Below are 19,103 nucleotides of genomic sequence, written 5' to 3'. Positions count from 1 at the left end.
CTGTCTTCCACCATCTCTTTTGTTTGGCCAGCTGTCAGTCTTTTTGTTGTGCCCTTCAAAGTGAGGTATCTCCCCCCCTTTCTGGAAGTTACTTTGGACTGTACTGGGTCCCCTCCAAGTGCACGTGTTGGACCCTAGCCTCCAGTGTAACTACTTGGGGTTGGGTATTTTGTTTCGGTCGCCAAGTGGAATCAGATGGTGGTGGCACTGTAGTGTGCCCGCGTGAGGGTGTCTTTGTCCTTACTGCGCTAGGAGCTTTGTTTGAGCTTACCAAACCTGTGGCTTGATGTCTTTTCAGTTTAGGGAAGTTTTTGGCCAATGTGCACGTAGCTGTTGCCCAGTTCTTTTTCACTCTTTCTCTCCTCTCCTGTTGATAGCAGAACTCAATCTAGTTTGGGGTCAGGGAAGGCCTCTTTGAGGAAATAAGACTTCTATCGAGACCTGAAGTAAGAATGGCCTAGGCACAGTTGGGAGGGGAGACCAAAACAGCGTTTCAAATAGAGGTAATAAATTTGTATTATAGCCAGCATAGACACTTTTTGAGTTTCTGTACTTCCTTGGGTTTGGCCAGGAAGTTCTTGTCAGTTTTTTGGAACTTTTAAGGAGATAGTCTAAAAATACTATATTGCATATTTTCTGCTTTCATTGTTGGTGGTAATAGGAGAGGAGGTTGGTTCAAATAACCCAGTCTACCGTTACTAAAACAGAAGTCCTTATGATTCTATTCTCAAAAATATTTTGCTTTTTATTTGTAATATTTCTCCCTTTTTGATCACAGATCCCAAACCTCTCCAGCTCCCTAATCCTTCCACTATGCTCCCAAGAGTAACACACCCAACATCCTCAACCTCTTTTCTAAACATTCTCTGCACCTTCTTGCTCTAACTCCGTATTTATCAAACTTTTCATCATGACCCACAGTAAAAATGAATTTTACACAAATTTATACACATTTATATACATACATGCAATGGAAACAAGATTCACCAAAACTCTAAAACAAAGCTGTAACAAATATGATTTTACTAGTATCCAAATTCAACAAAAATTCAGATATAATACAAAATTCCTTGAAAGACCTGTTTGTATGTACTGTCTTCAAGTGTTCTCTCTCACATTCTCTACCACCAGGCTTTTACCTCCTCTATTCCACCAAAACAGCTCTTAAGAGGGTCACCACAGACCTCCACATTTGTAAATTTAAGGACCCCTTCGCAGTCCTCAGCCTGTTTGACTTGAGAGCATTTGTCCCAGCAGTAGCTTTGATACAGCCCACCACTCTCTCCTCAAAACACCGGCTTCACTTGGCTTCCAGGGCATCCCTTCTGGGTTGCCTCCTAACTCAGAGCTTTCCCTGTCTCCTTATTGTTTCTCTTCATAACTGATCTCTAAACATTGCAATTATCCCGGACTTTTCCTCTGACATCTCTTGCCTTGTTTCATCTTGCCTCATTTCTGAAGTAATGTTTTTCAGTGAGTGCAAATGCACTTCTTTGGATATCTCACCTTTTGAATGGCTTTAAATTCCAAGTCTATGCTAACTTCTAAATTTTCATCTCTAGCCCAGATCTCTCCTCTGAACTCTTTACTTGTATCCAACTTTTTTTAATGGGCACCTCAAAATGCACATGTCCAAACTGAACTCCTATCCTTCCTTTCCATGTAAGTTTTCTTTCTGTAGACTTGTCCATTTCATGAAATTCCAACTTTATTCTTCCACTTGCTTATGCCAAAAACCTTGGGTGTCATCCTTGACTCCTCTCTTTCATATTCCACATGTACTCTTGACAAAGCCTGAACTCTACTTGCAAATACACTCAGATTCAACCACTGCTACCCACTGGCCTTTAACTAGCTGGCCTGCTTCCTCCCTGGGTAATTACGGACTTTTCAACAGAGGAAAGTCTTATAAATCAGATCATGCAACACATTTGGTTCAAAACCTTCCAGTGGATTCCATGTAAGCTCCATGTAAATGCTGAAAACTTTACAATGGCCTACATATGACCTGATCCCTGGCTACCTCTCTGACCTCCATAACAACCTCCTCTAGCTCACTTCCAATGCAGCAACAGTGGTTTCTTGGCCATTTCCTTAACATGCTAAACACACTCCTGTCTTATGCCTTTGCATTTGTCATTTCCTTTGCCTAGGAGATTCTCCCTTTACTTTCATTTCCTTCAGATCTCTGCTCAAACATCCCCTCAAGTTCCCTGACCATTCTTTTTAAAAAAGCATCCCCACTTCCAATCCCACGCTGCTTAACCCCTTTCCCTGCTTCACTTTTCTGTATTGGATTTATCATTATCTGCTACCTTATAAATTTCACTTGTTTACTAGCTTGTTCCCACGGCCGAAAGCAGGAACTTTTCATCTGTTTTACTCACCGATGTCTCCCAAAGCACCTAGAAGAGTACTTAGCCCACAAAGTTCAATACTTAGGAAATGAATGGTTTACCTGAAGGTACAACCACTCTCCAGCTGTATTTGGTATTAAGCAAGGCACCATCCAAAAACATCTTAGAAAGCAAGCAAGCTACCTTCATAGTTAAATTTAACCTGGTACATAGTTAGGCATTTAAAATACACTAAATGTATAAAATACTGGCTGTCATAAAAAATGATAGAAGCTTACTTCACAGGCACTGAATATTCATTTATTTAACAAATATGTACCCAACAGCTACTAATATGCCAGGCACATTTAGTTTACCCAGGCAAAGCTTCTGAAAGAAGGAACACTTACTGTATTAACTTCTTCTCCCACAGCTAAATGGCCTAGGGAGAAGCCCAGGTGCGTGGTCTGATACTTAGACTAACCTGAAAGGATACATTACACCTCTCCTGAGAGTCTGAACTGAGAGATACACCTGTAGTCACTGGATGGTAGATGGAACTGCAAGGTAGTGATGAAGAATGGCTTAGGCAGCCGTGTCAGGCAGTAGGCATGAGGAGGATGCAGAGAATGCCAGGAGAGGCAGACGAGAGAAGGTATGGGGAAGAGAATGACAACATGGCTTTCAAAAAACATAGCATCACTTTGATTCCTGGCTGGCCAGGTCCAGTTTCTGTGATACTCAGCTTCAGCCAGCCTTTGTTCCGAACCTTGGATCATTAACAACATTGGTTTATAATTGGTTAGACCTTTACAATCCTACCCCTTATCCAGGTAAGTACCAGTAGTTTTCTTTCTACATCTTTAGACAGACTCCATCTCACCAAATATATTCCAAAGAGAAATATTCAGAGAATCAAGGTTTAAAAAAAACTATGGTTTATTTTTAAAGGCACTAATAAAAGTTTAACATACTTAAGAAAGTTACAATATACAAATGTGCTCAGCTGTGATTTTGACAGACTTAACTTCTCTGTAGCATATGTGACCTTGAGTTTCTTTTAATTACCCACATTTCCAATGTTTAGTTTTTAAACGTTAGTCCCTTGAAACACCTGGTGGGTTACATAAGCATGAATCACTTGCAACAAGAGGTAATGCAGATGACTGTGCTACCCAACAAGGGTTCATGAAGAAAATGATGAAATTTCCATTCACATCAACCAGGACACATCAGAAAACCATTCTCCTTGGGAGAGAGTTGCACCTGAATTTGAAAGAAAAAAGTCTAGATACAATTATGAAATTTAAAAGGCTGTTTTCTTATAAAATCATAATGAGAAAATGGAAAGCAATATACTTTTCATGGTAAATACAACTAGAATAAAAGTATGCAGATGTAATAAATAATAAAGACAATGTAATATTAATTTCAATCTATGGGAAAGTCAATTCATTTGGAAGAGTAAAAATCCAAGAATATATTTTTTAAATTCTAAGGTACACTGGTATTTGATCTCTCCTAATAGAATTTAAAGCATATTAAAAACAATGGTTAAAATCATATGTTTAAAAACATAGTAATTAAAACAATTCAAACAACATTCTTCAGCTATAATACAATTAAAACTGGAAATTAAATCTGCTTAGAAATTAAAACAAACATTTCTAGAGTTGAAAACAAAACTCGAAATTTTGGAGTATCTAGAAAATGGTAATATTCTACCCAACAGAATCTACAAAATACAATTAAAGTACTGTTCAGAGAAAAATTAATAAACAATAGATAAGGGAATAAAAAAAATCTTTTAAGGAAAGCAGAAGGAGGAAATTAATCCCTGGCATATCACCTGGGGCCACTGGACTCAATTCTAGTCATTGACTTTTTTTTGAGGAGAGCTAACTGTAAAGATTCATGATTAACTCTTTCTTAGAGGTCTGGCAAAGAACAAAGAGAAAATTTATTTACTAAAACAAACCAAAACTCTTATCTTGCTATAACTCTATGCAACTCTTATACATCTAAAACAGAATCTTTCTGATTTTGTATCCCTTATCTTATTTATATTATATTTATATTGCTTATGATTATGTTTTTATTATTATAACTCACTGTGGTATTTATTATTATTATATATTATTATATTTTTATTAACTCATTGTGGTAGCTAGCCTTCAAGATAGTCCCCAATAATTCCTACCTCTTGGTATTTAGGCCCTTGGGTCATCCCCTCCAGTTGACTGTATACTCCCATTCCTGTGACTCTTGTACTTTTTTTTTTAAGATATCATTGATATATAATCTTATGAAAGTTTCACAAGAAAAACAATGTGGTTACTAATTTACCCATATTATCGAGTCCCCACCCATACTCCACTGCAGTCACTGTCCATCAGTGTAGTAAGATGCCACAGATTCACTGTTTGCCTTCTCTGTGCTATACTGTCTTCCCATGACCCCCCACACACCATGTACACTAATCATGATACCCCTCAATCACCTTCTCCCTCCCTCCTTACCTGCCCTCTCTCACCCCTCCCCTTTGGTAACTGCTAGTCTCTTCTTGGAGTCCCTTCTTCTGCTATTTTCTTCCTTCATTGTTATACTCCACAAATGAGGGAAATAATTTGGTATTTGTCTTTCTCTGCCTATTTCACTGAGAATAATACCCTTTGGCTCTATCCATGTTGTTGCAAATGGTAGGACTTGTTTGTTTCTTATGGCTTAATAGTATTCCATTGTGCATATGTACCACATCTTTTTTATCCATTCATCTACTGATGGGCACTTAGGTTGCTTCCATATCTTGGCTATTGTAAATAGTGCTGCAATAAACATAGGAGTGCAGATGTGTTTTTGAATCTAAGAATTTGTTTTCTTTGGGTAAATTCCTAGGAGTGGAATTCCCCCGGGTTAAATGGTACTTCTATTTTTAATTTTTTGAGGAACCTCCATATTGCTTCCCACAATGGTTGAACTAGCTTACATTCTCACCAGCAGTGTGGGAGGGTTTCTTGGACTTACTTTTAAAGAAAAAAAGTAGAATGATATGTGATTCAGAGACTAGTTATAGAAGTGGGTGTGGTGTTGCTTGCTAAGTGGCTCATGGATTCCTGACCCACAGAAATAAGAAGGTAAGTATTTGTGTTTTAAAGTTCTAAATTTTGGGGCAATTTGTTATGCAGCAATAGATAATGAATGCACTCACCAGTTATCTCCAGCTATGCTGAAGAAAAAACGAAGACTAAAATAATAAGAACATGGAAAGACGTAATAACCTAAAAGGATGACATAATAAATGATGCAGTGAAATAAAGCATCACTATTGTATCATCCTTCAGTATTCTTACTCTCTTGCCCAAAGTACTGGATCATCTTTCAAGAACTTTTAATAGAAATATAAAGACACCATCCTTGCAGTTTTTTTAGGCTTTCCTTGAATAGTTGGAAATTTATACTTTTTTCCTGTCCATAACAGAAAGAGAACATAATGGACAAAGGAAGTCACTTGGTAATTATTAAACTCAACTAGAAGATGAATGTAAAAAGACAACATTTAGACCAGCAGTCGGTGAGCACAAAAGAGGTAATATAGTACTATCATTCAGTTAGTACTTCAACATGAAGGATTTCATCATGTAAGATTTTGTGATAAAAACCTGAACCATCCGTTTGGCTAAAAAGACATGTGGCAGTGTTCATTTTTTATGATGCTTGTGCATCAAAATTTACATGGTAGAGTGTAAGTGGACAAATGTGGAAGACAGATGTGCATACAAGTAACTGGAAGTTAACAGATGACGTAGAAATGAAAAAAATATTTTTATTATTCAAATTGGTGTTTATAAATGTAAAAATGAAATATTTTGCTGTAATGCAACAAAGAAGAGAGCTATCATTTGTCTATTCAACCAAGTGATAAGCCATGAAGTTTTCAAAAGCACTATTTTGAGGAAGCAAGTACATTAAAGAATTGAAGGAATGATAAACTAGAATATAGTAGATATGCATTTAAGCTCTAGAATCAGAATTTGAAAGGTAAATACATTCCAGCTTCATACATAATGGTGAACATTCAGTTGCATTCAAAAAATGTTATCCATTTTGGAGATACATATATGCATTCTCTCACACATACACTTACACATTCAAAACTGGGAAAATATGCAATAAAATTTGGGCTTGCCATTTTTGAATTATTATTAGAATTGCTAACAAATTTATTTTCACAATCTCCTTATTCTTCTGCAAAATGCTTGTAAAATGACTCAAAAGAGTCGATTCTCATTATTCATGGCAGTTATATTCTAAAAAGTTGCCACAAACACTGAATTTGTGATGCCTGAGTCATTTCTCCTATACTTGGGGCTGGGTTCCCGCAAACCTTTGGTCACATTTTTATTAACTGATCCAGGTATAGCCTTGTTTTGTGTGTGTTTCTGTTGAAAAACGCATTGTTTAATATATATCTATGAACACATGAAAAGGTGCTTCACAATAAGATAAACATTAAACTATAAATACAGTGAGATACCTATTTTCAACTATCAGCTTGACAAAGATCCAAAGGTTTGTTGGCTAGACTGTGTGAAACAGGGACTCTCAAATAGTATTGGGAATATAGTGGTGGCAATATAAATTAGTATAATATATCTCTACTGAGAGCAATCTGGCAAAGATTCTATTAAAATTATAAATGTATCTTTAATCCAGCAGTTCTAATTCTAGAATTTAATTCTAGATTATTCTACATTCTAGTTCTATTTATAACCCTAACGATGTACTCATACCTTTGCAAAAAGAATTATGTAAAAGAATACTGACTGTAGTACTGCATAGCAAACAATTCAAAACAACCTAAACTTCCATGAGTTCAATTAAATTAGTACACATACATATATATATATATATAAAAATATCCTGCAACTGTTTAAAACAAGACAGTTTTATACATATATCAGTATTTTCCAAGAAATGAGGGAAAAAAACTTACCTATTAAAGCACAATATATGAATTACCTATAAAAATGAAAAATTAAAAAGTTTAAAGGACTAATGATGATAGATATAGCTTATCAGCTTTATTTTAATTAAGTATTATTTACTGTCAATAAATGTACGACGCACAAAATTAGAAGTACAAAAAAGTATGCGATGAAGTCTCCCGCGTGCCGTTTCCTAGTCCCTCCAGAGGTAACTTGAGTATTGCCCTGACATGATCATCGGTGCACATACATACATGAATACGTATTTACACAAATGTCTGGTAGTACACTACACAGTTTTGCATCTTATCTTCATTTAAATATATCTTATCAGATTGCTATACATAACAAGGGACAATGTAGTTTAAAAAAATAAAATGAATAAACTGAATACAAATATCCCCTGCTTTTTGAAAGCTGGCATTATGCCACTTCACTTTTACAAAAGACCTACATTAGTACTGTATACTGTACCTATTCTAACCAAAAGAAATCCCAGGAGGATTTTCACTTCTATGAAAAAAGGCAAAACACGAAACTAGCATTCAGCATTTTGCAGTGAGCCATTATAGAGCCACTGCCAAGCTCCTTCCCTAGGAATTACACTCAGCATCAAGCCACCATAGCTTTGAACTGTGTCTGGGAACATCTGTTACTTATCCTGATTTCTTTTGTGCACCTTGTAGCAGATGTTTCCTAACATATCAGAAAAGTCTAACAGAGGTTATTTTTGGGCTCTGGATTTTTTTTCCATATTAATTAATGTAGGGTTTCCACTTCGGTCTTTGCCTGAATCCTAAATTATGCACATATAGAACGAGACTCCACAGAGTCTGGAAGAAGCAGTTGCTGCGGAGCTGAGAGGTGCGGAGAGTTCTGAGGTTGTAGAGGTCCACGTTAACCATGGCCAAGCTAAGTCATTTCACCTTTGTGAGTCTGCTTTCTCATCTGTAAAATGGGAATAATGATAGTATCTAACTTGATGATGATATAACGATTAAGTCAAATAACTATGCCTACCACATATAGTAATCACTCAAAAAATATAGCTACTATTACTTTTAAAAGAAAATTTCACATGAGTTTCCAGTTTCCCTTATAATAAAAACCCGAAACACATACCTAAGGGTCTACTAAAACCAAATTCTATAAAGTAAGATTTTATTTATATTTAAGCAGAAGTCTACCTAAACACAAAGACTCATTAATGTTCAGGCACACTTCTTCACCTCTGTCTTCTACTTGGAAACCAAACACTGGTTTTATTTAAAGTAGAATATAGCTCAACCTTAAGTTATATGCCATTTTAAGAGATAAGAGGTCAATTTATGTGTTACAATAACTAATAATGACAGGACCAGAACTTCAAAGCTCAGATATTAGTTTCTCCAATACTTAGTATCTTCAAAAATGTTAGGTGTATTAAGTCAGGACAATAACTGAACTCACAAGTAATTTTAACTTAAAAGAACATCCCACGCAAAAGAATATATACTATATGATTCCATTATATGAAGTTCTAAAATTGGTGAAACTAGTTTTTACTCATTAAAGTCAGAATGGTGACTGCCAGAATGGATGTGTGGTGAATATAATGGGGTACAAAGGGACATCCTAGAGTGAGGGAATATTCTAAATCTTTAAGTGTAGTTATAATGGTATACTTCCTCAAAATTAATCAAAGCTCTTCACTTTAAATCTGTACATTTTATTATATACAAATTATACCTCATAAAAAGTATTGGGGAAAAAATGAGGGCTGTGTACAAATGTTCTTGACTCCTCTTGAAAGGCCATACTTCATACATAAAAATGACCAAATGCCAAGTACTCAGATAATGAAATACTGAATTTCTACCATTAATTGCTGCATATAAAACATGGACTTCTGCAAAAGCAGGAGTTGCTCTTGCTAAACTTTCACAATTTGATTTCTGAACTGAATTCAGTTTTTCCATTCACCAAGAGCTTCAAACAACACATGACTTAGGTTCATAACTGTTAAAAATCATTAACCCATTTCTGTTAATGGCAACCATGCAGAGATAAAGTAATCTCTGGCTGATCCCTGAATGAAGGCACTCTTCATGTAAGGCACTTCACGTTCTGTCTCTCTTCTGAATGTAGGTCCTGCTGGGGCTGAGGGACAGACCGCAGCACCATCCATCTAGTATTCCTCACAATTGCAAGAACAATTCTCACAGGGAAAGCTAGAAAACTAGCTCCCTTTTAACTTTATTATTAGGATTAGTAAGACTTACACTGTGGCTTTGCTGTTTTGCCTCTGTACTTAAGGAGGAAGTTGCTTCATTATTCATTATTTAAGTTAAGGTAAATAGTGCCTAAAAACCCTAGGTCAAACATAATTATAATTAACTCAACTTTCAAAACCATTCATCTAATGCAGGATCTGTTATAAATAAAGTCATCTTTAAAATCAGCAAAATATAGAACTGATGTCTAACCCTTCATGATGGGTGAAAAGATCTGATCTGAAAACTCTGAAATTTCTCTGCCATTTACCATTTTCTCTCTTCTTTGACATTCTCTCCACTCTATGCTTTAAGCCCATCCTACACTTCAAAAAAACTGTACAGACAAAAAAACTGTGTGTGTGTTGGGGGGGGTCATGGGGAAGACAGTGTAGCACAGATAAGACAAATAGTGACTATGTGGCATCTTATTACACTGATGGGCAGTGAGTTCAATGGGGCATGGGGGGGACTTGATATAGGTGAATGTTTAACCACATTGTTTTTCATGTGAAACCTTCATTAGAGTGTATATCAATGATACCTTAATAATAAAAAAACTGTACAAGTTACTGTAAACATGAACAAGAATATAATGCCTTTCCTTTAATGATAGAGAATAGACATATATATATATAAACAACAAGGAGAATGTAATGTGAAAAGCTAGGTAATTGAAATAAGCAGAAAGAGCAGAGAGCAGATTCAGAGAAGAGAAATTACATGGATTGAGGAGGTGGAGGATAAGGTGGCTGAGTGGCCTTATGAACAGGTTTATGACATTTCAGCTACCTGAGGCCTTGAAATACACTGTGTTCTGATGCTTCTGGCTTTGTACATTCTCTGCTTCGAAAACTTTAATCTGTTTCATCCCACATTTATCTATTTCCCTTTTTTAGACTTGGCTGAATGATCTAGCTGAAGAATGCCAACGGAATGAAAATGACTTTAACCAAAGAGTGAAACACAGGTAACTACCCCTTTAAATGTGATGATTTATCTAATTTAAAAAATACTCCTTCCAGACTACATCTTTGAAAATCAAACAGAAAATGTTTTTCAAAATTTGCTTTTCAAGGCAATGTGGAAACATCTACCAAGAATCATAATGTCTACCATCTTTTATCTAATAGACACAGTATATAAATTTAACCTAAGGCTATGACAGAACAGAATCAAATTACTATGTATAAGAAGGAATTGACTTCAACATTATCCAGAATGCCAAAAACTACTGAATTAAAGGAATAGTGGCATAACATATAGGCAAACAATCTGACAGTAAGAATCTGTAAAAACATTAAATGTGTGATATTAAGTGAGGGATACATACACCAACACAAAATGCTGTGATGGCATCCATATCAAAATACAGATGAATATGGACCAAAAGTATAAAATAATATGTGAAAAAGGAACACAATGATAGACACATAGCTGTTATTAGTTTAGTTTAAAAATACTGAGCATTTTTCTTATGTATTTTTCAAACATACAGAAAATAGAAAAAACAGTCCCATAAACATCCCTGGGTACAATGTAGTTTCAATAATAGCCATATATATAGTTCATGCATACACATAATGCATTTGGTTTAATAATTTAAAAATATATTACATACATACATTTATTTCACTTCTAAATACTTCAGTATGCAAATTTAAGAAGATATTCTCCTAAACTACAACACCCTCTCACAGTTCATAAAATTTGCAATTATCTATTATCATTTAAAATCCAGTCCACATTCAAATTTCCTTAACTCTCAAGTCTTTTATAGATGGCTTTTTAAGCCAGGATTTGATCAAGGATGTTAACATTACAAGTTAAATCTTGTAAATAGCTTTTAATTTGGAGTAGTTACGTACTCCATGTCACTTTTTCTTTCATGACACTGACTTTTTGAAAAGAGACCAATTATCTTCTGCAACATTCCACACTCTGGACCTAATCGTTTCTTTTTCGGTGTTATTTAACTTGTTGGTCTATTCCCATTTCTGGTAAATGGGAAAGGAGACCTTAAAGGCTTAATTAAACTCCAGTTAAACTCTTTTGACCAAAACACTTCATAGTTAATACAATGTATTTCATACTGTATCACAAACTGAAAAGTAAGCCTGACTGTCTGACTACAGTGATTCAAAGTTTCATCACTGATTGTAAGGATCTATTTACTATAAAGGTATATTTTTCTTTCCATACCATCAATGAACAAATATTTGCTGAGATGATAGTTTAATATAATGAGAATTCCAGAGAGGATATGTATCAACCTTTTATCAAATAGTTTTGGTATCAAGATGTCTTTAATATACTTTTACATTAATTTTTTAACTTTTCACATTTCAATTCTTAAACATGTTTTCTACAAAGTACAAAATTTATACAGAAGAATCACTTATATAATAATGGCAGACTTACTCCTTAATTGAAATGTGAGCACCTTCCTTCTTTCTGATTTTGTTTGAAACCCTGTAAGGAAAATAAAGGAATTTAAAAGAATAAGCATACAAATGTTATATAGAGTTGTGAATAAACATTTTTGCTCAAATAAAACATTTCACTAATTCTATTTAACAAAAAATATCATCAGAAAATAAGTTTACAGCCTTCAAATGTGCTTTAAAAGTGATTCCAAAGTAAACAATTATTAGGCTACAATAAAGAAATTTTCCTTTCACTAAATACAATGATGCTCCTAAGCTGACTTATACTTTATTTCCCTCAAATAAAATATACAATGTGTCTTATTTATTAAAATAAAATCATTAAAGATCAATAGTCTCTAAAGAAGAACATTTTAGAAGTTATTACTTATTGTTTTCCCTGGTCAGACCTAGCCCAAATGTCCTGTTCTTCAAATCTGGCCTCAATTCTTTGTCTTTTTCTACATATAAACCAGTGTTTCACTTTACCACTGACCTATACCTTAGATGACCTAAGATGTATTAAAAGTGATTTGTTACTAGTAAGTACCAAAGTTATAGCCTATTTTACGTTATTCCGATATCATTATTCTTAGTGATATGTTCTGCTTAGATTTCTAGATTTCTAGAGGTTAAGAGCTAGACCTGAATTGTATCCAGCTGCTCTCATGGGAAGAGGCTGGTAATGGAAAAGTTGTTAATCATGTTTCTGTGGAGCAATCGTTAAGAACTGCTAGGCTAAAGCAACTGCTAGGCTAAAACATACTTAGGCTGTTGGAAAACTTGACAATGAGTAGTGGCTTCTTTTCAATGGCAAACAATTCAGAGTCAAAAATGCAAGATATAGGAAACTGCTGTTTCTTTACACTTCTGAATATAAACATGTTTATATTTTAATTTATGCAAATATACAAATAATACTAAAAATAAAGATCATTTCTCTGGAATAAGTCAGTCATAGGTTAGACTTGAATTTGTGCCAGGTATTTTTCTGGACAAGGCTGTTTACCCAAGAACTGTTGCTTGAACTCATGAAAGAAACAGAACAGCTGTATTTTGTTGGTCAGGACCAGAGTTAAAAGTCCATTAAAACTCTACTAGGTTTTAATAACAGTACAATCAAGTATATGAAAAGGAATGTTTATAAATGTAACCAGCTCTAATTTTTCATCCATGTCATCCTTCAAATCAAAGATGTTCTTACACATTAGGTATACCCATATTCTTCAACTACTGCTACAGCTGTACGTTACAGAAAACAGTAAGGTTCGTTTAAGGGTGTGGTAAAACAGACATTTTCAAGTTGCACTGGTGGCAATACATATGGAAGTAAGAACTGTGGAAAGCCAGCCAGCAGTGTCAAAAGCTATTAAAATGTTTATACATTTTGATTCACTAACAGTTACTTACTGATATCATAAGGAAATAACCTATAAGAAGTATGTGTGTATAAATGGTTTACATATAAAAAGTTATCTCATTATCACAGGAAAAACTTGCTAATGTTCAACATCAGCAAACTATGAACTTATTCTGAACCAGACTTATTATGAACTAGGTACTATTCCAGATGCCAGAGAGCCAAGCGTCCCTGCTCTCAGGAGCTTACTCCTACTGGAGAGAGACAGAAAAACAGGTAAGGAAAATCATACCAGTAATGATACATGCCACACAGTGAATCTAAGTGGGTTGATATTATAGAGAATTAGGGAGAATCACTTCTATATTAAACAGGGAAGGTGAAATTTCAGTTGAGATCTGAATGACAAGAAGCCAAACAAGTGAGATCTGGGGTAAGAACTTTCCAGACTCAAGAACAGGGAGGGCAAAGGCCCTGAAGAAGATGTAAGCCTGGTATATGAAGAAGAAAAGAAGCCAGTATTGCAGGAATGGAAGAGCATGGAGTAAGATGTAAGTAAAGAAGCTGGCAAGATAGACATGATGTAATACTTTGCAAACCAGGATTATGGTTGTGGGTTTTAACTTAAGTGTGACTGGAAGCTATCAGAGAGTTTTTAAAGGGATAGACATGATCTTTGTTACATTTTTAAATACCACTTCTAACTGCTGTGTGGATAATGAATTTGGCAGCGTGGGATATGAGGTTTTATAGGTAAAAAGAATAGTTGGGATCTATTGTAGTGAGATAAGAGACAATGTCTTATTACCCAGAATATATGAAGAGCTATTAGAACCCATTAACGAAAAGACAAAGAGCCCAATATAGATATGAAAATATATAAATGGCCAACAAGCACATGAAAAGATGCTCAACATCTTTTAGTCATTACAGAAATGCAAATCAAAACCACAATAAGGTATTACTTCACACCCACTAGGATGGCTATAGTGAAACAGGGAGGCAATAATAAGTGTTGACAAGAATGTGGAGAAATATGTACCCTCACTCATTCTGATGGAAATGGTAAAATGGTGTAGCCACTTTTAAAAAGTTTGGCAGTTCCTCTAGAGTAAACTTGTGAGCCAGCAATTCTACTCCTAGACATGTACCCAAGAAAACTGAAAACATGTCCATACAAAATTTTATACACAAATGCTTGTAACAATTACTGTAACCAAAAAGAGGAAACAATTCAAAAAGCCATAAACAAAATGCATATACAATATTATTCAGCAATAAAAAAAATGGAGTACTGATAAATGTTACAACACAGAGAAACCTTAAGAAACATAGCCAGACACGAAAGGCCATATATGATTCTGTGTATATGAATTGTCCAACAGGTAAATCTGTAAAAAAAGAAAGTAGATAAATGGTTGCTTAAGTCTGGGAGGAGCAGGTATTGGAGAGTGACTGCTAATGGGTATGGGGTTTCATTATGGGTGACGAAAATGTTCTAGAATTAGTGATGGTGTTTGCACAACTTTGTGAATATAATTTAAAAACAACTGAATTGTGCACTTTTAAAGTTAATTATATCTCAATTAAAAGATGATAATATTTCGAATGGGGTAGAAGCAGTGGAGAGAAAACAAAGTGCATTGATTCAGGATCTGTATGGAAATAGTCAACAGGATCTTATAAACTGGATGTTATAAAGTGAAGGGAAGTAAGAAATGAAGGCTAAATTTGGGGTTTGAGGCTTGAGAAATTGGTGCTCTTACTGCGCTAATGTTACTGCTTACTGAAGATGTAAAGGCTGTGGAAACAGGTGAGTGGGATGACACTACTAGTTTTGTTTTAGCTACATTTAGTTTGAGATGTACCTATAGACATCCAGTGTGGTGACAGAAAGCAGGCAGTTGGATAATTAAGTCTGAAATTCAGAGCTAGACATCTGAGAACCACCAGTACAAACATGCAATTCTAAGTCATGGAGTGGATGAGGTCACCTAGTGAGGATTTACTGCTGAGAGAAGGTCGATAGGGGCTGGGAATAAAGAATTCCACTTAGACACTAGGAAGAGAAGGAAAAGGAGCTAAGGAGTTTAGGAGTTAAAGGAGTCTAGAAGGAGCAGCCGAGGAAGAGTATAAAACCAGTAGATTAATTGGTGTCACTGAAGGCAAGAGAAAAAATGTTTCAAATGTGTGCTCAAATGTATAAAAATAGGAAAGAGATAGGAAAGATAAAGCAGAGAAATGACCACTGATACAGCCATCTGCAGGTAAAATCTCTCCCCTTCTCAGAGCAGGGAAGACAGGAAGTTCACTTGATAGGTATGAAGAGACAACATGAGGTAAGGAAGTAAAGAGAACAACTAGAGAGAACTCTTTTAAGAAGTCTGGCTATGAAGGGGAGGAGAGAAATGATGTAATAGCTAGATAAGTTATAAAGAATATAGTTGAAGCAAATGGTCACTAAATTTAGCTAAATGGTAGAGCTACATAGGTCACCAACGCAGACTGATGAGTGAGACAAGCAAACTGCAGCTAAGTTTTCATATGTCTTCATATAAAGAAAGATGAACATAACACAATGTGCTTTGAGCACTCATACATACTTGAATGCAGAGAAAGAGATTTGAAAAGCTATATTCAGCAAACTAATATCTATAGAGAGAGGTAGGAACTGGGACTGGCTTTGGTCACCAATAGGATTTTTGTCTTACCTTTAATGTGCCTTTTTTATAAGATAAGGTATTCAAGTATCATATGTAGTCATTGTGATTAAGAAATACATATATTTTTAAAGGGTATAAGACGATGCAAATGGTATGATGACAACATAAAAAACAAACTAGATAACACTAAGAGATATGACAACAAAATATAACATGTGGGCCTAAATTCTGGATCCTCAGTTCTGTATTTAAAAAACACAATTTTTTTCGTTGTTGTGAAGGACATTTGTAAGACAACTGGCAAGATTTGAATAAGGCCAGTAGATTATATCATAGTATTACATCAATTTTAATTCCTGATTTGAAGACTTCATTTTAAAAATATTCAAGGCAACGCTATTTTTAATAAGCCAAAATTGGAAACAACCCAAATGTCCATCAATGGTTAAAACAAATAAATGGATTATGGTATATTCAGACAATGGAAAGCAATACAGCTACAACTACACACAATATATATTCATTGCACAAAGGTCTGAACAAAAATAAGCCAGCCACAAAGCAGTGTATATATGATAAAATCCATATAAGTTCAAAAAAGGCAAAACTAATCAATGACATTAGAAGTCAGGAAAATGGTTACCCTTGGGAAAGGAACTGATAACTAGAAGACACTAAGGAGGCTTAAGAATTGTGATAATGCTCTTTTTAATGGTGCTGATTACACAGATGTGATCATGTGAAATTCATCAAGCCATTCACATCTAAAATATGCATTTTCTGCATATATATTTTAATAAAAATCTTATATTAACAGCAACCAAACAAAACCAAAAACTGATGCATAATATGGACCTGAAATTAAGTTTATATATGGTACATCTGGGTGGAAGAGCTATGGATCAATTTCTCCCTCCTCTATCTCTCCCTGTCTAAAAAATTTAAAAATAAACATGTCAATACTTTATATATACATTATACATATTATTTTTTAATTATTTCACACTTGAAAAATACATGCAGAAAAATTTGAAGTACAGAAGAGGGAAGATCAGAAAGATGATTGATCTCAAATTAATTTGTTATTTTTCATTACCTTTTGGTCATTAAAAGGAGGATTCCTTCATATAGGACAAATATTCCATGGTTATACAACCACTGAAGGGTAATTTTTAAATAAGAATATTAATGGAGACATGTACAGATGAAACACTTTAAAAAACTACACCTTCAAGTCAGTTATTTTCTTCTATATTATTAACTGAAATTGAAGTGCCTACAATATGTATCTCATCATAATCTTCCATAACATAGTAATTTCCTTTTAAAAAGTTAAAAAATTTCCTGCCAAATTGTAATAGAATATGTCTGCAACAGACGGATTTATAAAATGACAAGTTTGAAGTTTAGGTTCCTAAGGCCCAGTTTGACATTTATCACCCTAGACCTTCCTTTATGTAAAATTTTTAAAAGAACCTAGTATTATTTTTCTTTTTTTTGGAAAGTTATTATCCTTTCTTTTTCCAGTTAATTTGAAATTAAATCCATTTTATTTGAAATTAACACAAAAGACTAGTGAGACTAGAAGAGAACTTAGAAAGCACCATTAAGTTAGAAACATATAAGAAGAATAATCTAATAGCATCAAAGACTTTTAAATGCCCTACAATTGTGCTTAGCAGGGACAATGTAATAGTAACTTAAGCCTTAAACAGACAGTTGCATATTTTCAACTTTAAGGTAGTTTTCAACCCTTAGATTTATATAACATAACAGATCATTTTTTTAGTTACAAAGTCATATAACCACAAAGTGATTGTTGGGAAAAGATGCTGAGTGATCACCTACCATATAGTAACCAGTATGATAGCCACTCATGTACCAAGAGATTAACATGCTTCCCAAGGCATCAGCATCATCAAGAGAATCTGGACATATGGGAGGTGGTGGGGGAATTATCTGGAAATGGAGAAAGACATACTTTAAAGTCAGTAAACAGACATATCAAGGCTGGAGATCCATTTTACAGAGAGAATGAAACATGTTAATTGTATCTTTTCCTACATTACATGTCATCTCCTATGTAATTTTTTAAAAAAATGGTATTTGGAGAAAGCCACTAGCAGTACTGAAGACCAATAAAATTAAACTGAACATGAATCAAAAGCTAACAGGTCACATAAAAAGTATAAACATTTTGCTTTGATTAGAACTATTTTTCTGATCCCATTATGAGGCTACAGGTAAAAGACCAAACATACTTTTACGGTTTTCCTCAAAAGACAACCACACACCATTTCAAGTATATAAAGGTTTTGGGTACATCTGTGCTGCTCCAACCCCACCACACACAATTTGCCAAAAGTGTCTTTCTAGCCTATTATTGATACCTGAAAGTCTACCATTAAGATATCCAGATAGTTGAGATGAAGCAAAGCATACTTGGAATGGCAAAACATTAGTCCTTATTCATACATAGTTAAATCCTTTCAAAGAGGACCTACTGCCCCATAGAAAGAGAAACAACTTCTGACAGGAAGGAAGCAGGCAATATAGGTCTCAGAGTTGGGACTCTTAAGAGGACTGGATCTGGGTAGCAGAAGGGCATTAAAAATGGAAAAACCGAGGTTTACTTCAAATTTCACCCATTAGAATCTGGCCCTAGGGATGGTCTAAAATGACATTTCCTAATCACCTGTTTTGCTAAACCCCAAACTATGTATGAAAGCAAATTTTAATCTGAATTCTTTTGCACTTACTGGTGGTCCAGAAGGAAATGGAGGCAGCCAGCATGATAGGAAGTGTGGTGGTGGTGGTGGTGGTGGTGGTGGACCACTGAATTTCAGACCTGGCTATAAAGAATATTTCAAAGCAAGATTAATTAACCAATTTCAATATCAAAGAAGGGAAAATGACTCAATGCCAAGAAGTCAAAATGATTGCCCAAAATATCTGTATTATACATATCAAAAAGATTAAGTAGAATTACATGTAACAAGTGCTAAGGTAAAAAGACTCATAAACCTAAATTTTTCTTATTTTCTTTCTGTACAGACATATGGGGAGTAAAACCAACGTAGA

At 34.7% G+C, this 19,103-nt stretch overlaps 1 protein-coding gene and 1 long non-coding RNA gene across 5 annotated transcripts in view; one reads left to right on the top strand and one right to left on the bottom strand.

Moving 5' to 3' along the window:
• Window positions 1-3,251: 3,251 nt before the first annotated feature.
• Window positions 3,252-19,103, bottom strand: part of LOC108406956 (survival of motor neuron protein) — a 37,808-nt gene continuing 21,956 nt past the window's right edge. For 2 of the 4 annotated variants that reach the window (XM_017675996.3, XM_073235387.1), the window contains 5 exons: window positions 18,782-18,874; window positions 17,871-17,981; window positions 11,995-12,045; window positions 7,330-7,355; window positions 3,252-3,602 (listed from right to left, as the gene is read on the bottom strand). In XM_017675996.3, the coding sequence (XP_017531485.1) occupies window positions 11,998-12,045; window positions 17,871-17,981; window positions 18,782-18,874 (252 nt within the window). In that variant the 3' untranslated portion in view covers window positions 3,252-3,602; window positions 7,330-7,355; window positions 11,995-11,997. Of the gene's footprint in view, window positions 3,603-7,329; window positions 7,356-7,404; window positions 8,270-11,994; window positions 12,046-17,870; window positions 17,982-18,781; window positions 18,875-19,103 lie in introns of those variants that run through there. The other 2 variants (XM_073235375.1, XM_017675997.3) reach the window with 2 other exon arrangements.
• On the top strand, window positions 5,880-13,994 carry LOC108406957 (uncharacterized). The gene is made up of 3 exons (XR_001855606.3): window positions 5,880-5,922; window positions 10,473-10,543; window positions 13,558-13,994. It is a non-coding gene; the product is annotated as an uncharacterized lncRNA (long non-coding RNA).

Source organism: Manis javanica, chromosome 1, assembly GCF_040802235.1.
Source record: "Manis javanica isolate MJ-LG chromosome 1, MJ_LKY, whole genome shotgun sequence".
NCBI classification, from domain to species: domain Eukaryota; kingdom Metazoa; phylum Chordata; class Mammalia; order Pholidota; family Manidae; genus Manis; species Manis javanica.
This window is presented reverse-complemented; position numbering and strand designations above follow the sequence as displayed.